The following is a 19,636-nucleotide window of genomic DNA, read 5'->3' as shown; positions in this document are numbered from 1 at the left end:
TTCGCTAGAATGTTTTTTGGTTGTTTTTTATGCCCATACCTAAGAATTTGGATACGGGTTGAGTCAGGTACCTGATTCAAACCAGACCTGTTGACAACTCTAACTTGGTTTGTTGGAATTTAAATATAATTATATAAAAGTTTTTTTTTAATTGCTAATGATTGGTCATTCCGTGTAGTGGTTAATTTTTTTATTTATATTGAAATGGTCAAGAGTTTAAGTATTATCGCAATCAATAGACTTTTTTACTTGACAGCCCTACGATCAAACTTTGATCATACATTTAGAATAAGGTTAAATTAGTAATTCATCTCATGATTTACAAGGGTAAAATGGTAAACTGTAAAACATGAGTTAGTGTTAACCCAATGTTAATTCATATGGAGGGATTTGATTAATCTAAGTAAAAACTTTGGTGTGAATTTGCAAACTCTCACACTTTTGATGTGCGTATGAATTAGACTCAAAAGTTTGGAGTGCATTTGAAAATCTCTCTCTCTCTCTCTCTCTCTCTCTCTCTCTCTCTCTCTCTCTCTCTCTCTCTCTCTCTATATATATATATATATATATATATATATATATATATGTGTGTGTGTGTGTGTGTGTGTGTATTTTCACAAGAAATACTAGAGTTTCCACTGCTTTTTCTTCTCCAAGAATTTCCCAAAGATGAGATTTGTGACAAGCAAGATTACACCTCCAAACACTTATTTAATCGGTTGAATATGTTCTAAAAAGATCAAAACCCTGCCGTGAACAATATGATGATTAGGGATCGAAATGAGATAACTGGATGGTTTGGCCAACGAAGGGGTGTCTGCTTCTCTTAGTTGAACACATAGGGGGAGATCATTTTGACTAATTCTGACCATGGATATCTTTAGCATGGTCAAAATAGTAGGAACCGACTCTTGGATATTGGACATAAAAATTGTATGTAATATTGTGCATGCGATGCCTATGAACTTATTTATGAATTTAAGCCAAACCTGGCTAGTGTTGCCTGGCCTTGGCTCTTTTTATTTGTCACTTTGTCAGGCAGGAGTTTCGGTGCAGAGCTTGACAGGCAGCTCAAATTAGCGCTTAAATAAGCTTCTCCCAAGCGAAGCTCGTGCTGAATTTGAGTAGCTTGAGTTCAGAATCACCAACTTTCCAATTTTATCGTTTATCATTGCTCTCTCTCTCTCTCTCTCTCTCTCTCTCTCTCTCTCTCTCTCTCTCTCTCTCTCTCTCTCTCTCCTGAAGCAATACAGGAGAAAAGCTTCATATTGGATCCAAGATTTGAGCCACATACGCCACTTTTTAATTGAGTATATCAATAGTAATGAGATATAAAAGATCTACTCAAGGCAAATCTTAATGCAATTGGTCCAAGCAAGACTAAATTATGATTTGTTTACCCAAAACCATGTCATTTGACTGAATGAGTTTCCAATTAATATCACCTCCTAGAGCAAGACCCGACAATCAAGCATGACAGTTGAGTCTTGCTTGACTAAGTCATGTTCTTAATATGATCCGGCATAAGTAAATACTTGAGACAATCAATCAATTGACAAAGACTTGTATATATGATCCGGTTAAATCTGAACCTAGATTTGTATATATGATTAGGAAAGATCCCTATGGGATCTAAATATTAGCTTTGTATGCAATCCACAACCGAACATAGCCCATCTGCACATTTGCAAAATCAAACACACAAGCAATGCAAGGAAAATGAATATTTGTTTCCAGAATTTTAATAGTCAGTGGAAATATGCTTGGGTATCAAAAGCCCTTCGATGATGAGTATACTGGTCATTTAGCATGTTAATTAACCTAAAAACTGGAGTGAATAAACATAGCTCACTACAATTTTTTAGCATATTTACAGGGTAGTAAACTTTCTTTTTCCTGGAATTCGACATCAATGCCTACCTGTGATATAAAATTGTAAAGAGAGAATGCATTTGCAGGCTACAAACAATTCATTTTCATTAAACCCATAAAGTGGTAACTGAAGTTACAAATATGAAAGAAACAAAAATATCCCGTTTCTGTGTTGTCTCTCAGGTCCGGAATGACTACTGTACAGGCTTCAAGAGTACATCAACAAAGCTCACCCCATTGGCCTATCAACTGCAACAGGGGTGATACGTCTTCTAGCAGGCTTATTGGCTCCCAAAGTTTCCGCTTGGACAGGAGGCAAATGTCTGCTACTGTTCACATTTGTATCCATCTTTTCATCAACCGTGGATGCAACATTATCAGCTGGTGGACTAACCTCCACAGCAGGCGTCTTTTCTTCAATTTCTGTTGTCAACTTCAAATTCCCAACCATTTTGCTTTTTTCTAATAACAAATGAAAGGAGTACATTAGCTGCAAGTGACGACAGAAGATGTCTTTAGCATTATAGCATGAAAAGTTAGAATGGAGACAGTAAAGTTGGTCAGAAAAGACTTGGCTTCTGTTGGATTGCATAAGCTCAGTCATACTAAAAGAATACTAAGTTCATTGCCCTTAAGAGTAAGAGATGAACAAACTCTGGACTGTTTTGATGTAAATGAAGAAATTAGTGACCCAAAACAAGTTCATTGAAACAGCATGAAATTATTTTCATAGATTAGATTGAGAAGTTTGAAGCTATTTGAAAGTTGAATTGGGTCATGAATTCAACCGACAAAAGATCCTTTTTCCCATAATTTTCCTCTTTCTTTTCCTACCAATGCAATTAAAAATATTTGAAAAGCATGTTGTACTGAATAATATGAACAACAATTACATATAAGTAAATCACAGTTATTTTCAATTGACGTATTTGAGACAACTAAATTTATTGATAAAATATGTTAACAATTAACCAATTTTTCTTAGTTCTTCCACAAACAAGCAAGGAAGCACCTGCATTACATAGTGCAAGGGCACTGTTCCCTATCAACAGTTAGCATGATATTTAAAGTTTTAAACAAAAAATGAAATAAATCCAAAGATACAATGACATCGTTCTCTATTTACAAGTAAAACCTGATAAGAAGATAATCTGAACTGTTAATAATGGGTTATTTGGTTACAAATAGATAAGATTGAGATGAGCAAAGAGAAGCAGAGAGAAAAGAAAAGCACAAAAGACAAATACCTGACATGGATATGGGAGATCCCAGTTCATTGTTTTCGAATTCTAGAACTGTGCAATAGCCATCTTGAGATGAAACAGCAAGATACTTGGCATCAGATGACCTAGAGAAAAATCAGGTGCACCAAAAACAATCAGTGATTGCGTCACTTTATACTTTGTAGCAGTCTGTCCTTCATAACTAAGCATAACTCAAGATTGTTACCTATAAATGAGATTGTTGTATAAAAGATGCAAAAAGGGAAGATCCGTACCATGCAATGTCTGTTATCGCTGAATAATGAAGACCGGCCAAGATTGCTATTGGGGTAACACTCTCTGTGTCATATACACAGAGGGAGTTCAGGGTTGCCACTGCAAACACAATGCGATATGGCAGCTTGAAGAAAGCAGCTGTAATGGACAACAAAGAGCAACTTCATCATCCGAATAACCCATGGAAGCATCTAAACATGAAGTAATATAATAAAAAAAGATTACCTGGATTGGATCCACGTAAACTAAAGATGATGGGACAAAAACGCACAGCCACTATAGGTTTACTGGCACCTGGAAGTTGTAATGCTGGCCTGGCACCAAAATAATTTACGTAAAGAATGTGTAATGTAAGTAGAAACCAAAATGTGTTTTGCAAGTTCGTAAAATTAGTAAAATTTTCTTCATTTACTACACCACTATAAGAATTACATGGAACAAAGAAACTCAATAAAGTTGTTCATTTAAAGCCATGGAATAACTCACATGTGCACATATGAGCATGTGTGTGTTTCTTGTACACATATGCAGGCATGTGAATGATGTTCAATAAAGAGGATCCTTGTAAAAAGTATTTAAGAAAGAAAAACAGAACTGCTAAAAATAAATTCTTGCCTTGAGAGATCTTTCCTTGAAAATATGTAAGCAGTGTTGTAAGTCGCCGAACCATGCGAAAACTTGGAAATACCTGACACAGATTACAGCAAGTCAAATCAAATGAACCAAAACCAATCTTGATATCCACATTAGTGGTAGTGAGTGGAAGCAAACAGCAGAAAGAATGGACAAAATTTGATTCATACTTCAAAGTAGATAATACAACTGGAATAATCAGATAAAGCACTAAAGCATTTCAAAGATCACTCATAAGCACTTTCTTGGGGAAAAAACATGCATTTAGTTACAATATTACCTGCCGGTACAACTAAAAATGACCCATCAGGCGACCATGTCAGTCTTCGAAAAAAAGAAGGCAGTGTCTCGTCATGGAAGAGATGGTGCTTATCTGATGATGACTGGAAGGGTTGTGGATTACATAGTAAACTGATTAAACATGCACTTAAACGGACAAACAAGCATAACAAAGAAAGCAAGTTGTCCAACCTTAGTGTCACCCTTGGTATCATCTTGCTTTAGGGATTCTGACTTTGTCAAAACATGCTGACAAACATAATTCATCTTCTCTTGGCCTTTAGCTTTTTGAGGCTTGTTCATGTATATGCGACAAGTTCTGTCTGAACTAAGGGAAGCAAGGTAATGCCCTAAAGGATCCCATGCGACTCCTTGGACATAGTGCAAGTGAGAATCCAAAATCTGATATGCAGATCCTGCTTGATGGCAGAGCATCAAATGTTGTGTAAATAACATTCCGTTCAAATTATTGAAAAAAAAACACAATGGTGTATCTTCAATTCTGCATGGGAACACATTAGCTTTTTTCTCTTTTGTCAAGCATATATTATGACTTGTTTAACAGGCATGTTCAATACCTTAATATAACAGCATGGCTGATTATCAGAAAATGAATATGGTTTCCTTTTCTAAAGCTATTGCCCAGTTTGCATCACTTTCATAGTCTCCAAAATCCTCTTACCTTTATTAATATCCCATATGATGCATGAATTATCTACAGATCCAGAAATAAGGTATGCACCATCAGAAGACCACTCCAGGTCCAACACATCCTTCCTATGAAAACTGGCTCAAAAACAGGTAAAACGAATGAGTCATTTGAAGCTATGATTAAAGATGGAATTTGACAAAAGAATGATCTTACGATAGTGTCTTCAATACTTTCCAAGTGTGATCATCATCTGTGTTGTGCATCTTCCACAGTACCATCTCTCCACCTGATATTCAAGAAGCCACAGGTTCATCTTTTAACAAGAATGTAATCAAGATACAGCAGAAAACCCTAAATATGTCACAAGCTTTCTAATGGATGAAGCTTCCATACTTGGTTACATTTCAAGTAAGATATGGTAAGCCACCAGTATATAGAACACCAAATACTAAAGATATTTGACAATGTTAAAGAAAAGGAAACATACCATCAGCACCAGACACAAGCAGTTCTCCTGAATAATCAATGCAAAAAATTATCAGTATGAAAGAATCAAAATTTACAAAAGCAACCATTAGCACCGAACATAAACAAGGGTATGAAAGATTAAGATACATTTAAACATTCTATAAGAAGAAGGTGCTAAAATGAGTAATAGGATGCATTCACAGAGTGCAAAAGTGTTGAATGCTGGATGGCCCAAGTTACCAATATCTGTGGTAGAACTGCGAAAAATAAGGAGCAAGGTTTTCCAGCAGGCATAAGCAGAAAATAAAAGCCACGTTCTTAATGTGTGCATTAGGATAGTACAATGATGGTTGTGGTGGTGTACAAAATTAAAGTTTTTTTATATGAAGATATTTAGCCTCAGACAGGTGCTGATGTATTTTATAATTCTTAGTTACAGGTATTGGAAAGGCTTCTGGAACTTCAAACAGTGTTGAAATTTAAGATGTTCTTGTATGCATTATTCTGGAAATGGTTATGAATAAATAAGAGTAAGATTGACAGATCAGGAGACAAGGGTTCGAAATGACTGTTAAACAAAAGAGAAGGGTGTTTACTGGAAGGGTACAAAATGGTTTTGGCATGGCAATGGTATTGGTGGCTCTTTTCCACTTGAAGGAAAGCATAAAAGAAACAAGATAATTGGATTTTCAATAGAAAATGACAATCATATTTTAACACCTCATGGCATAGTAAAAAAGGTGATAATCCATTGGGTAATTTCTTTTTCTCCAGATGTCCAGTTATCTTTGCATCTTGGGTATGTGACATATTGTCACGACCATCCCTCCTTTATTTCAACAATGTGCTTACTTTTGGCTTCCAAAGAAATTTTAGTGTTCTGCACCCAAAAGACTTGAGTACCAAACTATTTAAAATTTAACATAAAATGCAACAATGTCACAAACCATGCATGCACTAGAATCCATCATTGCATGGACCACTGCACCAGCTCAAGCTGCAGTAAGAGTTGGACTATGGATAACTGGCTTTCAAAATGCTAATGCCAATCATACTTTGGACTGTATACATGTATCAACTAGCTGACTCCAGGTGTCACTTAACCATGCCTTCATCTCCTGATATTCAACTTTTTCACAAAAGACAGTGCTAATCAGATCCTGTGTTTAGCCTTCCCATGATACTTAGGGTACAAAGAAATGAGACTCAAGTTATGGTGATCAAAACATACGATATCCTTGGGTATACTGCTGAGGATCTGCCAATTTATATGCACTTGGTTTCTTTGTATTAGCAGTTGGATTTGTTTGTATTACCAGGGGTATCTTTGTGTTTCAAGTTAAAATAAGTTATTCATGTATTTATGTGCACATGTAAAAGAGAAATATTGTCATTGTGAATGTATACAAACAAATCAATAGAAGTCATTTCACATGGCCTCTTCCCTTTTAAGTTTGGCCACAGGCCTTAATTCTTCTTTTCCTACTCAACTGGTCGCTGACAAACTAGATTCAACCACCTCCATTACCTGATGGCGAAAAAAAACATTAAAAACAAATTGTTCCCTTCACATGAGCTCATGATCTGATGAAATACCTCAACAGATTTGTCCCAGTGCCTCAGGGATACGTGTCCCAAGACAAACAAACAAAAGGTGTTCCAGCCAAGAGTTCCACAAGAAGAATCTAAAGTATAACATTTGAAAGAAGAATGAACAATCTGTGGTCATGGGAATTATTGCAACTCTCTCATGAGGTGCTTTTTTAGGTACTCATGGCCATTTCAACACGAGCCATGGATGATTCGCCATTGTTGATTTGAGTAGATCTCTAATGAAGTTACTGAATTAAATATGCAATGGATCTTTTGAATAGATTTGGAATGGAAACTGCAGAACCACAAAGATGCCCCTTTCATTAAACACTCAACTCGAGTTGGTTCAAGAAGGTGATAGTCCTATTTAGATGCCAGAAATACTTGACCAGCATTCCAATACTTTACCTTCATTCAGCTAGAGTTGGCATATTCAATTAGTTAAATATCACAGTTTATGCACAATCTAAAGAAGAGTTATATGGATGTTGCCAAAAGTATACAAAGGTAGAACCCTCAGGTCATCATTGTTCTTTGACTACTTCAACCACCAGAAATGCATAGCCCCAGCTCATCTTTCATGAGCTTTTTGTTAGGGGTTCACCTATCATGCAAAATTACTACTAAGGCTGATATCACACACCACTATATGTGACCTGCTAGGGGAAGGTGAGGCTTTCTGTATCAGTATGATTTTTTTTTCTTAGAAGGATGGAGGGAAAAGACTGACCCACACAAACTGTAAATGATCAATTAGGATTAAAACAACTATATGAAAGAAAGAATGGCAGTGTGGGATCCAAGCTAACAAGAGGATGGACAAGATAGGAAGACAAAGCTGCAGCAGAAGCAAGAGAAACTACTCACCAACACAATAAAAAGAAAAATGTGACACTCTGGAATTGCTTATGTCATGATATGTTGGCAAGAAAGGCTTCAAAAAGGGGGGAGAGAGAGAGAGGGAGAGCAAGAGAGAGATGACAAAGCAACTTCAGTAATTTCTATTAAATCCCTGATCTTTTTAAAAATTTATATATTTACCCATGTCATTCATTTCTGTGTGCTTCCTAAAATAATAATACATGTATGAATTTCATGAACATAAAATATGGAAGGAAAAAAAATCTCATGCTACAAAGTAAACTGCATGGCTAAATGACCATTCAGAAATCTTTCACAATCTGCTAATTGTAACATTGTAATTTATGAATTGATCCCATACTATTCTTCAGCAAAAATCACTTCTGCAATGACAGAAAAAAATATGAGTGCTTACCAGATGGAGAAAAGCGCAAAATATTTACAGCAGAGCTATGGTATGAAAGGTTGTTTTGGTAGCACACTGTTGGGATCTCTTTTGATGCATTACCTTGTGATATCGCCCAAAGCTGTAAAATCAAGTCACTAGGTGTGATGGACGAGACACATAAACAAGCAAATGAAAGTACCAAGTAAAATGAAAATGAAAAAGCCAACAAACATAGGGAACAATCTGTAGCATTCATGCAAATAAGCATGACTCCATTAACATTGCTGATGTTCATGCAAAACAAACATGGATCTATATGCAGTTACCCTCATCTCAAAAAGATAATTTAACCTTTCTAAAATTTATATGGAAGTACCATTCAATGATAGATGACTTGCTTAAGAAACTCAACCAACATGAAACAAACAATTAGCACATAGTGATTCTTCACAGCACCAAACGTGAGAACCGCATCTACAATCAAGTGAAATTTTTAAGTGTAATGAAACAAGCGGAAAGCGAAAGTACAATGTGCACAAGCATAAATATAAATCCATTAAGGGATAATACAAAGGAACTAAGGTATTACACAAGCACAAAGTGCATACAATGGTTACAAAAGCCTAAATGTGCACAAGCACAAGTTCCCAAAGGGACAACACATAATCCAATCAATGGCAAATACATAAGATCACAAGAGGCACTAATAAACACATTCAAAAAAAAACAAAAACATAAAAATAATAATTTTTATTGATGTAGATGTAATGAGATACAAAGAACACAAACAAATGCCTCTTATGGGCAAGTACAACACATAAATGGAGACCACTTATGGGTCAAGATACAATCACACACAATGTCACTTATGGGCAAGAGAGAAACAACTACGCCTTCATCCCAAAACAATTGGGGTCGGCGATATGAACCAAAAAAGAAAATCATTTTGGGTCATCCACATGAATCCTTCTCCTCCAATCATTTCTATCCAATGTCATGTCCTCGGTAAGGTTCAAAGCATTCATATCCTTTCCTATCATCTCCATCCAAGTCTTCTTAGGCCTACCCCGACCTATTTTAACTAATATATTTTGCCATTTCTCCATCCTTCTAACTGAAGCATCATTAGGCCTTCGCCGAATATGCCCAAACCACCATAAACGATTTTCTCTTATCTTATTTTCAATGGATGCAATGCCTACCTTCTTACACATCTCCTCATTTCGAATCTTATCTTTTATTGTATTTCCACACATCCATCGAAGCATACGCATCTCAGCTACACTCATTTTTTGAATATGATATCTCTTTGCAGCCCAGCATTCCGTACCATATAGTAAAGTGGGCCTAATTGTCGTCCTATAAAACTTTCCCTTCAACCGCAATGGCATTCTACGATCGCACAACACTCCAGTTGCACTTTTCCATTTCATCCACCCAACCTTTATCCTATGGTTTACATCTCCATCAATTTCTCCATCCTTTTGAATGATAGATCCCAAATATTTGAAATAGTCATCCACCGATATTTCTTGCTCGCCAAACTTCACTACACTCTCATCACTACTGTGTTGCTTACTAAACCGACATTTCATATATTCTGTCTTACTCTTACTCAACGTAAAACCTCTTGCTTCCAATGTCTGTCTCCATAATTCTAACTTAGCATTAACCCCAGCTCTAGACTCATCAATCAAAACAATATCATCAGCAAACAACATACACCAGGGCACATTTTCTTGAATTGTTTTTGTAAGCTCATCCATCACTATAGCAAATAGGAAAGGGCTTAATGTAGATCCTTGTTGTAACCCAATTGTTATAGGAAAATTGTTTGTCACCCCTCCACAAGTGCGGACATTGGTTACTACTCCTTCGTACATATCTTTAATTATACTAATGCACTTGAGAGAAACACCTTTCTTCATCATTGTCCACCAGAGAACATCCCTAGGTACTCTATCGTATGCCTTCTCTAAATCAATAAAAACCATATGCAAATCTTTGTTTCTCTCTCTATATCTCTCAATAATTTGTCTAAGAAGATGTATAACTTCCATAGTTGATCTTCCAGGCATAAAACCAAATTGATTCTCCGATATCATGACAACCTTCCTCAACCTATGCTCAATCACCCTCTCCCAAAGTTTCATAGTATGACTCATGAGTTTTATACCACGATAGTTTGTGCAATCTTGTATGTCACCCTTATTCTTATATAGAGGCACCAAAGTACTCTTCCTCCACTTGTTAGGCATCTTATTTGTCCGCCAAATCTTGTTAAAAAGATTTGTCAACCATTCTAAACCACTCTCACCCAAGCATTTTCAAGCCTCGATAGGTATACCATCTGGTTCAACTGTCTTTCTTGATTTGATTTTCTTTAAAGCCTCTGCAATTTCTTTCTTTTGAATCTTGCGCATGAAGTCACGATTCATCTCATGAAAAGGAACGGAGAAGTCTCCAAAATCCTGAGCATGACTTTCATTAAAAAGCTTATCAAAATAATCTTTCCATCTCTCCTTAATCTCCTCATCTTTGACTAAAACCCTTTGAGTTTCATCTTTGATGCATCTAATCATACCCAGATCCCTCGATTTCCTATCTCTCATCTTTGCAAGCCTATAAATATCCTTCTCGCCCTCTTTGGTATCCAACTTGTCATAAACCTCCTTATATACCTTATCCCTCGCGTTTCGAACTACTTTCTTAGCTTCCTTCTTTGCTATCATATACTTTTCCAAATTCTCATTATCACAACTTTTACTTAGATTTCTATAACACTCTCTTTTAACCTTAATAGCTAATTTGACATCCTCGTTCCACCATGATGTATCCTTACGTAGCGGTGCACCGCCTTTAGACTCATCCGATACCTCCTTAGCCACCTTTCTCATGCAACCCGTTATCATATTCCACATTGATTTTGAATCCTCCTCGAGACACCAATCAGTTTCCTTAACTACCTGTTCTACAAGCATTCCTTGTTTAGCTCCTTTGAGTGCCCACCACTTAATTCTATGATCTATCTTATGTCTATCCCTTTTGCGGCATTTTCTAATTCTAAGATCTAAAATTAAAACTCTATGTTGTGTAGCTACACTTTCTCTCGGTATAACCTTACAATCGATGCAACAACCCTTATCTCTCTTTTTAAGTATGAAAAAATCTATCTGACTCGTATTAACCCCACTTTTAAATGTTACTAGGTGAGACTCCCTCTTCCTAAACCAAGTGTTGGCTAAGATCATATCATAGGACAAACCAAAATCTAAAATCCTTTCTCCACTTTCATTTCTTTCTCCTATACCATAGCCTCCATGGATACTCTCAAATCCATCCCTATTAATGCCTACATGCCCATTAAGGTCACCGCCGATGAAAATCTTTTCTCCATGAGATATCCCTTATACTACTCCGTCTAAATCTTCCCAGAATTGACGCTTGATGGAAACATCTAAACCTACTTGAGGTGCATAAACACTAATAATATTTGTACCTAATACTAATTTAATAAGTAAAATCCTATCACCCTTCCTACGGACCTCAACTACATTATCTATAAACTCACGGCTAATAACAATCCTTACTCCATTCATATTCCTATTTATTCCTGTATACCAAATCTTATATCCCCAAGGGTCTATCACTTTTGCCTTCTCACCTACCCATTTGGTCTCTTGTAAACATAAAATATCAATCTTTCTCCTACACATAACATCTACTAACTCTACCAACTTACCAGTTAAAGACCCTATGTTCCAAGTGGCTAACCTAATTTTCTGGTCTTGAACTATCGTCTTTACCTTCACCCGTCCAACAAAGTGAGGGAACCCTTGCCTATTTGACACCACACTCGGGCACTGGTGTGACCCGTCGCTCCTAGGCGATGACCTAGCAACCCTTGACCATTTATCATTGCCTCCGGGCCTATAGAGTACTGCGCGTCGCTCAGTAGGAAACGCCCTAACGAAATTCTCATATTGGTTCATATTCAAAAAAAATATTACAAACAAGACGGAATTCATCCCTTATTTATACACAAAAAGGAACAACAAGAACCATTGGGAGTGCTCCCAACGACTAGAAATATAGCAGTTGGTAGCACTCCCAACAACTCTATTTTAAAGACATTATAAGGTCTATAATGCCCTCGATAAAAAGAATAAAATACAAAAAAAAAAACTAAAGTGTCCCTAATGGATTTTACACTTTTACTTATTACATCAAGAAATATATATATATGTGTACAAAACTAACAATATATATATACTTTAACATTCTCCCTCAAACTTATAGTGTAATCACCGAAAGTTTGTTAAGCAAATAATGAAACTGGGGAAAAGGGAGAGTTTTCGTAAAGAAGTCGGCCAACTGAAATTCCAATGTTACATAAGGCAAGATGATGGTCTTCTTCAGGTACACTTCATGAACATAGTGGCAATCAATTTCAATATGTTTGGTGTGCTCATGAAACGTGTGATTGTCGGCTATGTAGTGTTAAATTGTAATACCAATTCAATATAATTGTATATATATAGGAAGATACATGCATTTCATATATATGTGCATATATCTATCTACGTATATATATATATATATATATATAATATTTATTTCTCGTAATAGTTGGAGGGATAGTTTAATCTTTTTGTGCATATCCATTTTCGGATATGTTGTAATTTCCTTTTTTTATTTTTTTATTTTATTCCTTTCTTTTTCTTCTAGGTTAGTGTGTACCTTGGGGAGCCACATTTAGTCGTTGGGCCCCTCCAACTGTCACATTTGTGAGCGTTGAAGGGGCTCCAACGACTAGAAGTGGAGCCCCTCCAAGGTCTCCACCTCTATATAAATGGGGGTCCTCTCCTTGTAATTCATTCATGCTTTGGGTCAAAGCCCAAGTGATTAATAAAGTGTCTTTTTATGCCTTTGTACATTTGTGAAATTTAGTGGGTTGTGCTTTTGTGCACAAGTGTTTTAAGAGTTCTTATTGTGCACGTGTTTATCATCAAGAATATTAAGGTCGTGATCATAGTATCTTGTTGAAGATACTTTTACATGTAGATGTTGTTTTTATTGTCACAACATAACCTTGAAGGTGACTATATGAACCCATATGTCTTCCAATAATCTTCTCAACTACACAATATCAGATATTGTGGCGGTCATGGCATGATACTCAGTTTTGGTTGATGACAACGACACATTTTGCTGCTTCTTGCATTTTCAGGACACCAATGAGTCACTTATAAACACACAGAAACGTGTATTTGGACATCTATCATTAAAATCTTCTCCCCAATCAGAGTCAATATAAGCAATTAATTCGAGTGGGAAGGAAGACAAAACAATCCCCTTATAAATAGAATTTTATAAATATCTAATGATACACATAACGGCACTCATGTGCACAGTGGTAGGGGAATGATGGAATTGACTGGTTGTATCGACTGCATGTAAGATATCATGTCTGGTAATGGTCAAGTATGTGAGGGCCCTAATCATTTGGCGGTAAGAAGTAGGATTGTCCAAAGATGTGCCATCATCTATCTTCATTTTTCCATTTATCACTTCAGGAATGTTCGCCCTTTTCTCATCTGTAATTTCAGACTTGTCTACGATGTCAGAAGCCAACTTGAATTGAGTTAGAAAATAGCCACGAGCGAAATATACAACCCCAATCCCTAAAAAGTATCTAAGAAAGCCTAAATTAGTCATTTTAAAACTTTGTTTTAAAATGTTCTTAATAAAACCAACTCCCTATTTGTCTCCTCCAGAGATGTTCATGTTGTCAACGTAGAGAAGAAGAAGAAGAATACATGCATCAGATCTCTTAATAAACATAGCAGTGTCTATATAACAGGAAGTAAAACCTAGTTTAGCTATAACAGAACTAACACGATCATACCAAGCTTTAGGCACCTGTTTCAAACGATAAAGTATTTTCCTTAAGCGAAGTACTTTTCTAACAGAAACCTCATATCCAGGTGGTGGGTCCGTATAAACTTGAATAAATAGGCCAACATCTAATGGCAGTTGTAGCTATAAAAATTCTAACGGAAGTAATCCCAGTTATTGGGGAAAAAAATTCATTATAATTTATTTTATACTCCTGGGAAAATCCTTTAACCACTAATCTAGCCTTATGCCTCTCTAAAGTTCCATCATTTTTTGTTTTAATTTTAAATACTCATCTACAGCCTATTGTCTTATTTTCATGAGGAAGACTCTTTATATCCCAGGTTTTAGACTTTTCTACAGCATGTATTTCATCATTCATAGCACTCATCCATTCAGGATAATTCTTGGTCTGATTGAATGACAAGGGTTCAAAATAATAAAATTTCTTGGCTAGACAAGCTATATATTGAGGAGTAAAATTTTTGTAGGATACAAATCTATCTCGAGGCTTATGTGTTACTTCAGATTTCTTAAGAGTGTTTGATTCTTGATTTTCTATGCTAGAATATTGTTCTAAGTGATTTGGATGTCTATCACGAGTTCTTCTTCTATATTAGATAACTAGAGGTTCACCATCAATGTCATTAAACTCACCACACCGAATGTTGGATTGAGGTTCATCATTAACAACATCATTGTTGTTTAACACATCATCATTACATTTAGGAAATAATTCAAGAAAAGAGTAATCATCATTTTTTTTAATAGGCACATTTGACTCAAAGAAACTTTCTTGCTCTATAAAGGTAACATTCCTTGACATATAGAGTTTATCATGTTTAAAATCATAACATCTAAATCATTTTTGGCTTTTTTCATAACCAAGAAAAACACAAGAAATGGCTCTTGGTGAAAGTTTGACATTTGTATTTATAAGAACGAAACATTTACATCTAAAGGTCTTTAATTTGAGATAGTCAGGGGTAGTTTTGTAAAGTTTTTCATAAGAAAAAATATTTTAAAGTTTGGTTGAAGGAAGTTTGTTTATAAGGTATATTAAAGTAAGCGCAGCTTCAACCCAAAAATGTTTTGGAACATGTTTAGAAATAAGCAAGGTTCTAGTGGTTTATATTATATGCCTATGTTTCCTTTTGGTCAAACCATTTTGTTCAGTCAATACTATAATTGGTGATTAAAGCATCCAAGGGTAAATAAATCAAAGATACACAACAAAAGAGATTGTCAATCTTTTTCTTCGATACACAATTGTTTTTCTCTTATAAGAATAAATAAGACAGTGAGAAAAAAGCAATGAAATCATGCCAAAATTATCCGTAAGAAGATATTGACTACAATTGAAGAGGTTTTATCAATAAAATTTCAAATTATCGAAGTCCATGGCTCATAGGAGGGGTTGTCAAAAATTCTAAATGAAAACGGAAAGAAATTCTATAATTCTCATGTAATTATAGCATAGAATCCATCATATTCATTCATTCCAGCCTTTTGGTTTTATCCAGTATAAATGAAATATCAATGAGATGGGAGCATTGACCTAAAAAGGATGAACACATTCTTAATTTTTTATCGTTTGAAGATCAAAGATTGTTCTACAACAAAAAGTTTGATATGACAATGGATCAGTTGAACCTATACTCAATAAAGAGTGACTTATTCACTTGGTTTATGGATCATAATTAATAAGTTTATGTAGAAGAGATGGCCAAGTGATTCAAGGCATAGCATGGGAAACATGCTTTCCCATCTTAATCTAATTAAACAATATTACCAGACAGACAATGTATCCAGTAACAAATGATATTGTTATTCTAAGGGTAATGCCTTTCTTTATAGAAATTTATTTTACATTCCTAATTACTGTGATATGGAAAAGAAAAATAAATGAAAGAAGGGGCAAGAAAGAGTGGAGAGTGAATGACAATATGACAGTTGATACCAATTGCTATACATGAATGGGATTGAAATCTGGATTAACCCCCTCTACTTCTTTCAGCAAAGAGGGGACAAAATTTTCCAATCCTTTGCCATTTTAGGTTCAAGTTTGAGGAGAATAATATTCTATGAAATCAATTCATTGATTTTCATACCAACTCATTTACTATCTATTATTTGTTTCACTGCCCCTTTACATTGCAACTAGTGCAGAGTCAAATGTTTTGGTAGTTCTGTATTGAAGGATGAATCCATATGATTTTGAATCAAAGCACTGGATTTTTGTTTATCCTTCATAGTGATAATATCTCAGGGTTTGCAGTGATGACTTGGTATATCTACTAGACAAGCATTAACTAAAATATGTCCGTGGTTAAGTAATTGCTCCAAGAATAGCTGAAGTCACAACAATGTGAGTAACAAAACAGCTGAATGGAACCCCACAAAAATCACAAGCGCAAATCAGCCGAATCCAGTGCTGTTTGTGTCTAATAAGCGAAAATAGACACTAAAAGATAGACCAGTTTACACAACAGGAATTACATTACTGCACCCACAATCTCTTTTCTCTTTCCTTCTAATCATACATGGAAAAATCAATTCAAACACCATCGTTTTGATGACGAACCGTGCCCACTAATGGACTATTCTTGGTTCCAAACTCTAACCAATGATCGGTAATACCCACTTACAAACCAACCTTGATTCTAAATTCAGACCGACTGTTGGCGGTACCCATATGAGAAAATCGGTCATAGCACGTTACCAACTAGACAAATTTCCTAATACGGCCTAAAAATTCGATCATACCAACGCTCCCCATGAGCTCAAGAAATAACCGAAAAAAAACTTTGATAATGAATAGTATGATAAAGAGAGAGAGAGAGAGATGGGTTGCAATTTACCTTGATGTCATGATCCGCACCACCGGTGGCGAGGAGACCGGCTGAGGAGTGGAAATCTAGAGTTAATACGGGTTTGCCATCGTGCCATGTGATCTGAACCGTCCCTCCCTTCATCCCTTTTTCCCCCTCTTCTTCTTCTTCGGTTCCAGAGCGAGAGAGAGAGAGGTTGATTTGCCCTAAATGCTCTTGACGCTCTGGTTATTGGCGGGAAAAACCTCTCTCTCTCTCTCTCTCTCTCTCTCTCTCTCTCTCTCTCTCTCTCTTTCTCTCTCTCTCTCTCCGTTATTTTATTACGTTAATGGCGGGAAAAACCAATCCAACCTTGGCAATATCTTCCACTACTTGGAAAGGTTGTCAATGTCGTTCTTATTTTTTAAAGCTAGTCATTTGGACTTAGCTCGCAAATGGATCGGGTCAAGGGTAGGGCTAGTAAATGAGCCGTGCTTGAAGTGTTCAAGCTTGACTCATTCTTTTGGCGAACCTAGCAGAGCTCAAGCTCATAATGAGTTCTAGTTAAGCGAGCCAAGTTTGAGCTGTCATGTTTATAATAAAAAACACACTGTTTTAGAGTTGGGCTTGAAAGAAATAGGATTAAAAAAAAACACATGTAAACTATCCAAAGAGCCGAGACTATCCTACAATTTCAAACTATGCGAGAAAAAACATGAGCCGAGTCACGGGCAGCTCAGCTTGTTTCCCATCCTTAGTCAAGGATACCCTTGACAGCAATCCATCATTGTCAATGGGAGCCTCTCCAATGCCGTTCATCCATGTGATGAACGGCAACCAACCATCGTTTGAATGCTTACCTCTTATATGGGTTCCACAATCTTTTTTAGAGAAATTTTCAAAAACTCACCTATTTTGGCAGTAATAAAAAACATAGCCAAAATTTCAATAGTGTTAAAAAAGACACCTAAACTTTTTCATGGCTTATCAAAAAGCCCAAGGTTTGTTTCTGTTAGAGTTATAGTTAAATGTGTGCTGCAATTGCTAAAACTTTGGTGTGTTTTTTATTTTCACCAAAACTTTAAGTGTGGCTTTGGAAAACTTAGAAAAAAAATGAACTTGAATCAGCTTGGGTTAAAGATAATCCAAGTTACATTAACAGAAATGTGTTTTTGGTTAATAAAGCATAAATTTATGTGCGGTTTTAACAATATCAAAATCTTAATTGTGTTTTTTATGTCACATTCTATATGAACAAGAGATGTCTTCAAACAATATAGAGAATCAAACAGAATTTTGTATAATGAATCCTTTAGGGAATTGAATGGGGTATCAAACAAGATGGATTTCTCTAATTATTTCTAAATCCATTTGTAACCATTTCTATCTAACCCATTTCCATCAAATTCATGCAATTACTGTCTCCCAGGCAGAGCCTCAAATTAAAACACAGTAAAATATTAGCATGAATGGATCTTAAAATAAAAGTAACATATGTATTTGGATCATATTCTGACTAATTTAAACCCAACTTGTTTGTATTCAAAAACATATTGTTACTCTGTGTATACAGAGCAGATTTTGACCAATCTAATTAGACTTTTTTTTTAGATTAAGAAATGTATTGAAGTACATCTTATGTATGTATATGCATAGACCTTAACCAAGTACAATCCATTTGCAAGTTTTACATGTGAATGACAAAGAAAATAAAAAGGAAAAAAAATTGCTTGTTTCCAGCCTTTTTGATAGCGGATGCAATATTACCATGTAAAATTTGGATCTGGATTTTTGGGTTATAGGCTTGAACCCATTGCTTACAATCATATTTGGATTCAGATCAACTATGATCCAGCTGGTAACTGATCCGTTTGCACCCCTACTTGCCTGTGTCAATTTTCAATGACCAGTGACTTGAACTCACTCGAATCAGTAGAGATCCAATTTCTAATCTGGCAAACAGAGCCAAAACCTCTGAGAGGGAGATTGGTAAGGACTGTCATAAGATTGGACGAGTGATCCCATGCTCCATAACCCATTTGGATACATAGTTGTCATACAATGTGTTCAAACAATAAGGTTAGTGTGGATTTTAGGTAGTTGAAGTGGGCTCATTTTCCATGATTCCATCTACGTGTGGGAAATAAAATTCAACATTTCTAAAACTTGCGAGAGACACATGGGAAACTCGTTTCACACAATGTGAGAAATCTATGGAAAAAAAAAATGTTTCTCATCACACAGAAACCCTTTTCACTTTACATAAGAAACATGCTTCCCTGGTATGGTCCCTATACATTTCTCGTGTATCTTATATGTTTCCTTTGGACATGGTTGTATAACAGGTAGGGGTTGGCCTAACTTAGCTTTCTCTGTCGAAAAAAAAAAAGTATGTGGCTTGCTAAATAAAATTATTGTAATTTTATAATTTAGTGCACATTTGCTTTGGTCACAAATGGGGATCACAACTGAGAAAAAGTAGCAGTGATTTGGTCCCAAGGTTAATCTTTCTAGTTGTGACTATAATTCAAGGCAAGAATAATCACCTGACAGCAGTGGCGGATCCAGAAGTTTTTTTTGGGTGGGCAGACTTCGGGTGGTGATCATCGACCTCTGTCGGTGGCGCAGTGGCACGAAGCTTCCATGGTGGTGAAGATCATACATCGAGATCGAAAGCCTGTTT

The 19,636-nt window shown here is 35.9% G+C and overlaps 1 protein-coding gene across 1 annotated transcript; it reads right to left on the bottom strand.

The window, feature by feature from the left end:
- Window positions 1–1,987: 1,987 nt before the first annotated feature.
- LOC149838219 (chromatin assembly factor 1 subunit FAS2-like) lies at window positions 1,988–17,118 on the bottom strand. The gene is made up of 12 exons (XM_090007627.1): window positions 17,005–17,118; window positions 8,273–8,384; window positions 5,423–5,449; window positions 5,149–5,221; window positions 4,966–5,069; window positions 4,487–4,699; window positions 4,285–4,377; window positions 3,987–4,059; window positions 3,597–3,685; window positions 3,371–3,509; window positions 3,120–3,220; window positions 1,988–2,334 (listed from the first exon to the last, which is right to left on the bottom strand). Exons 1-12 carry the CDS (start codon window positions 17,116–17,118, stop codon window positions 2,102–2,104), a joined length of 1,371 nt encoding a protein of 456 aa, XP_089863753.1. The 3' UTR covers window positions 1,988–2,101.
- Between the last annotated feature and the right edge of the window lie 2,518 nt (window positions 17,119–19,636).

This window comes from Nuphar pumila, chromosome 5 (genome assembly GCF_984573655.1).
Source record: "Nuphar pumila chromosome 5, dmNupPumi1.hap1.1, whole genome shotgun sequence".
Lineage (NCBI taxonomy): Eukaryota > Viridiplantae > Streptophyta > Magnoliopsida > Nymphaeales > Nymphaeaceae > Nuphar > Nuphar pumila.
Note: the sequence above shows the minus strand (reverse complement) of the source record. Positions and strands in the feature narration are given on the sequence as shown.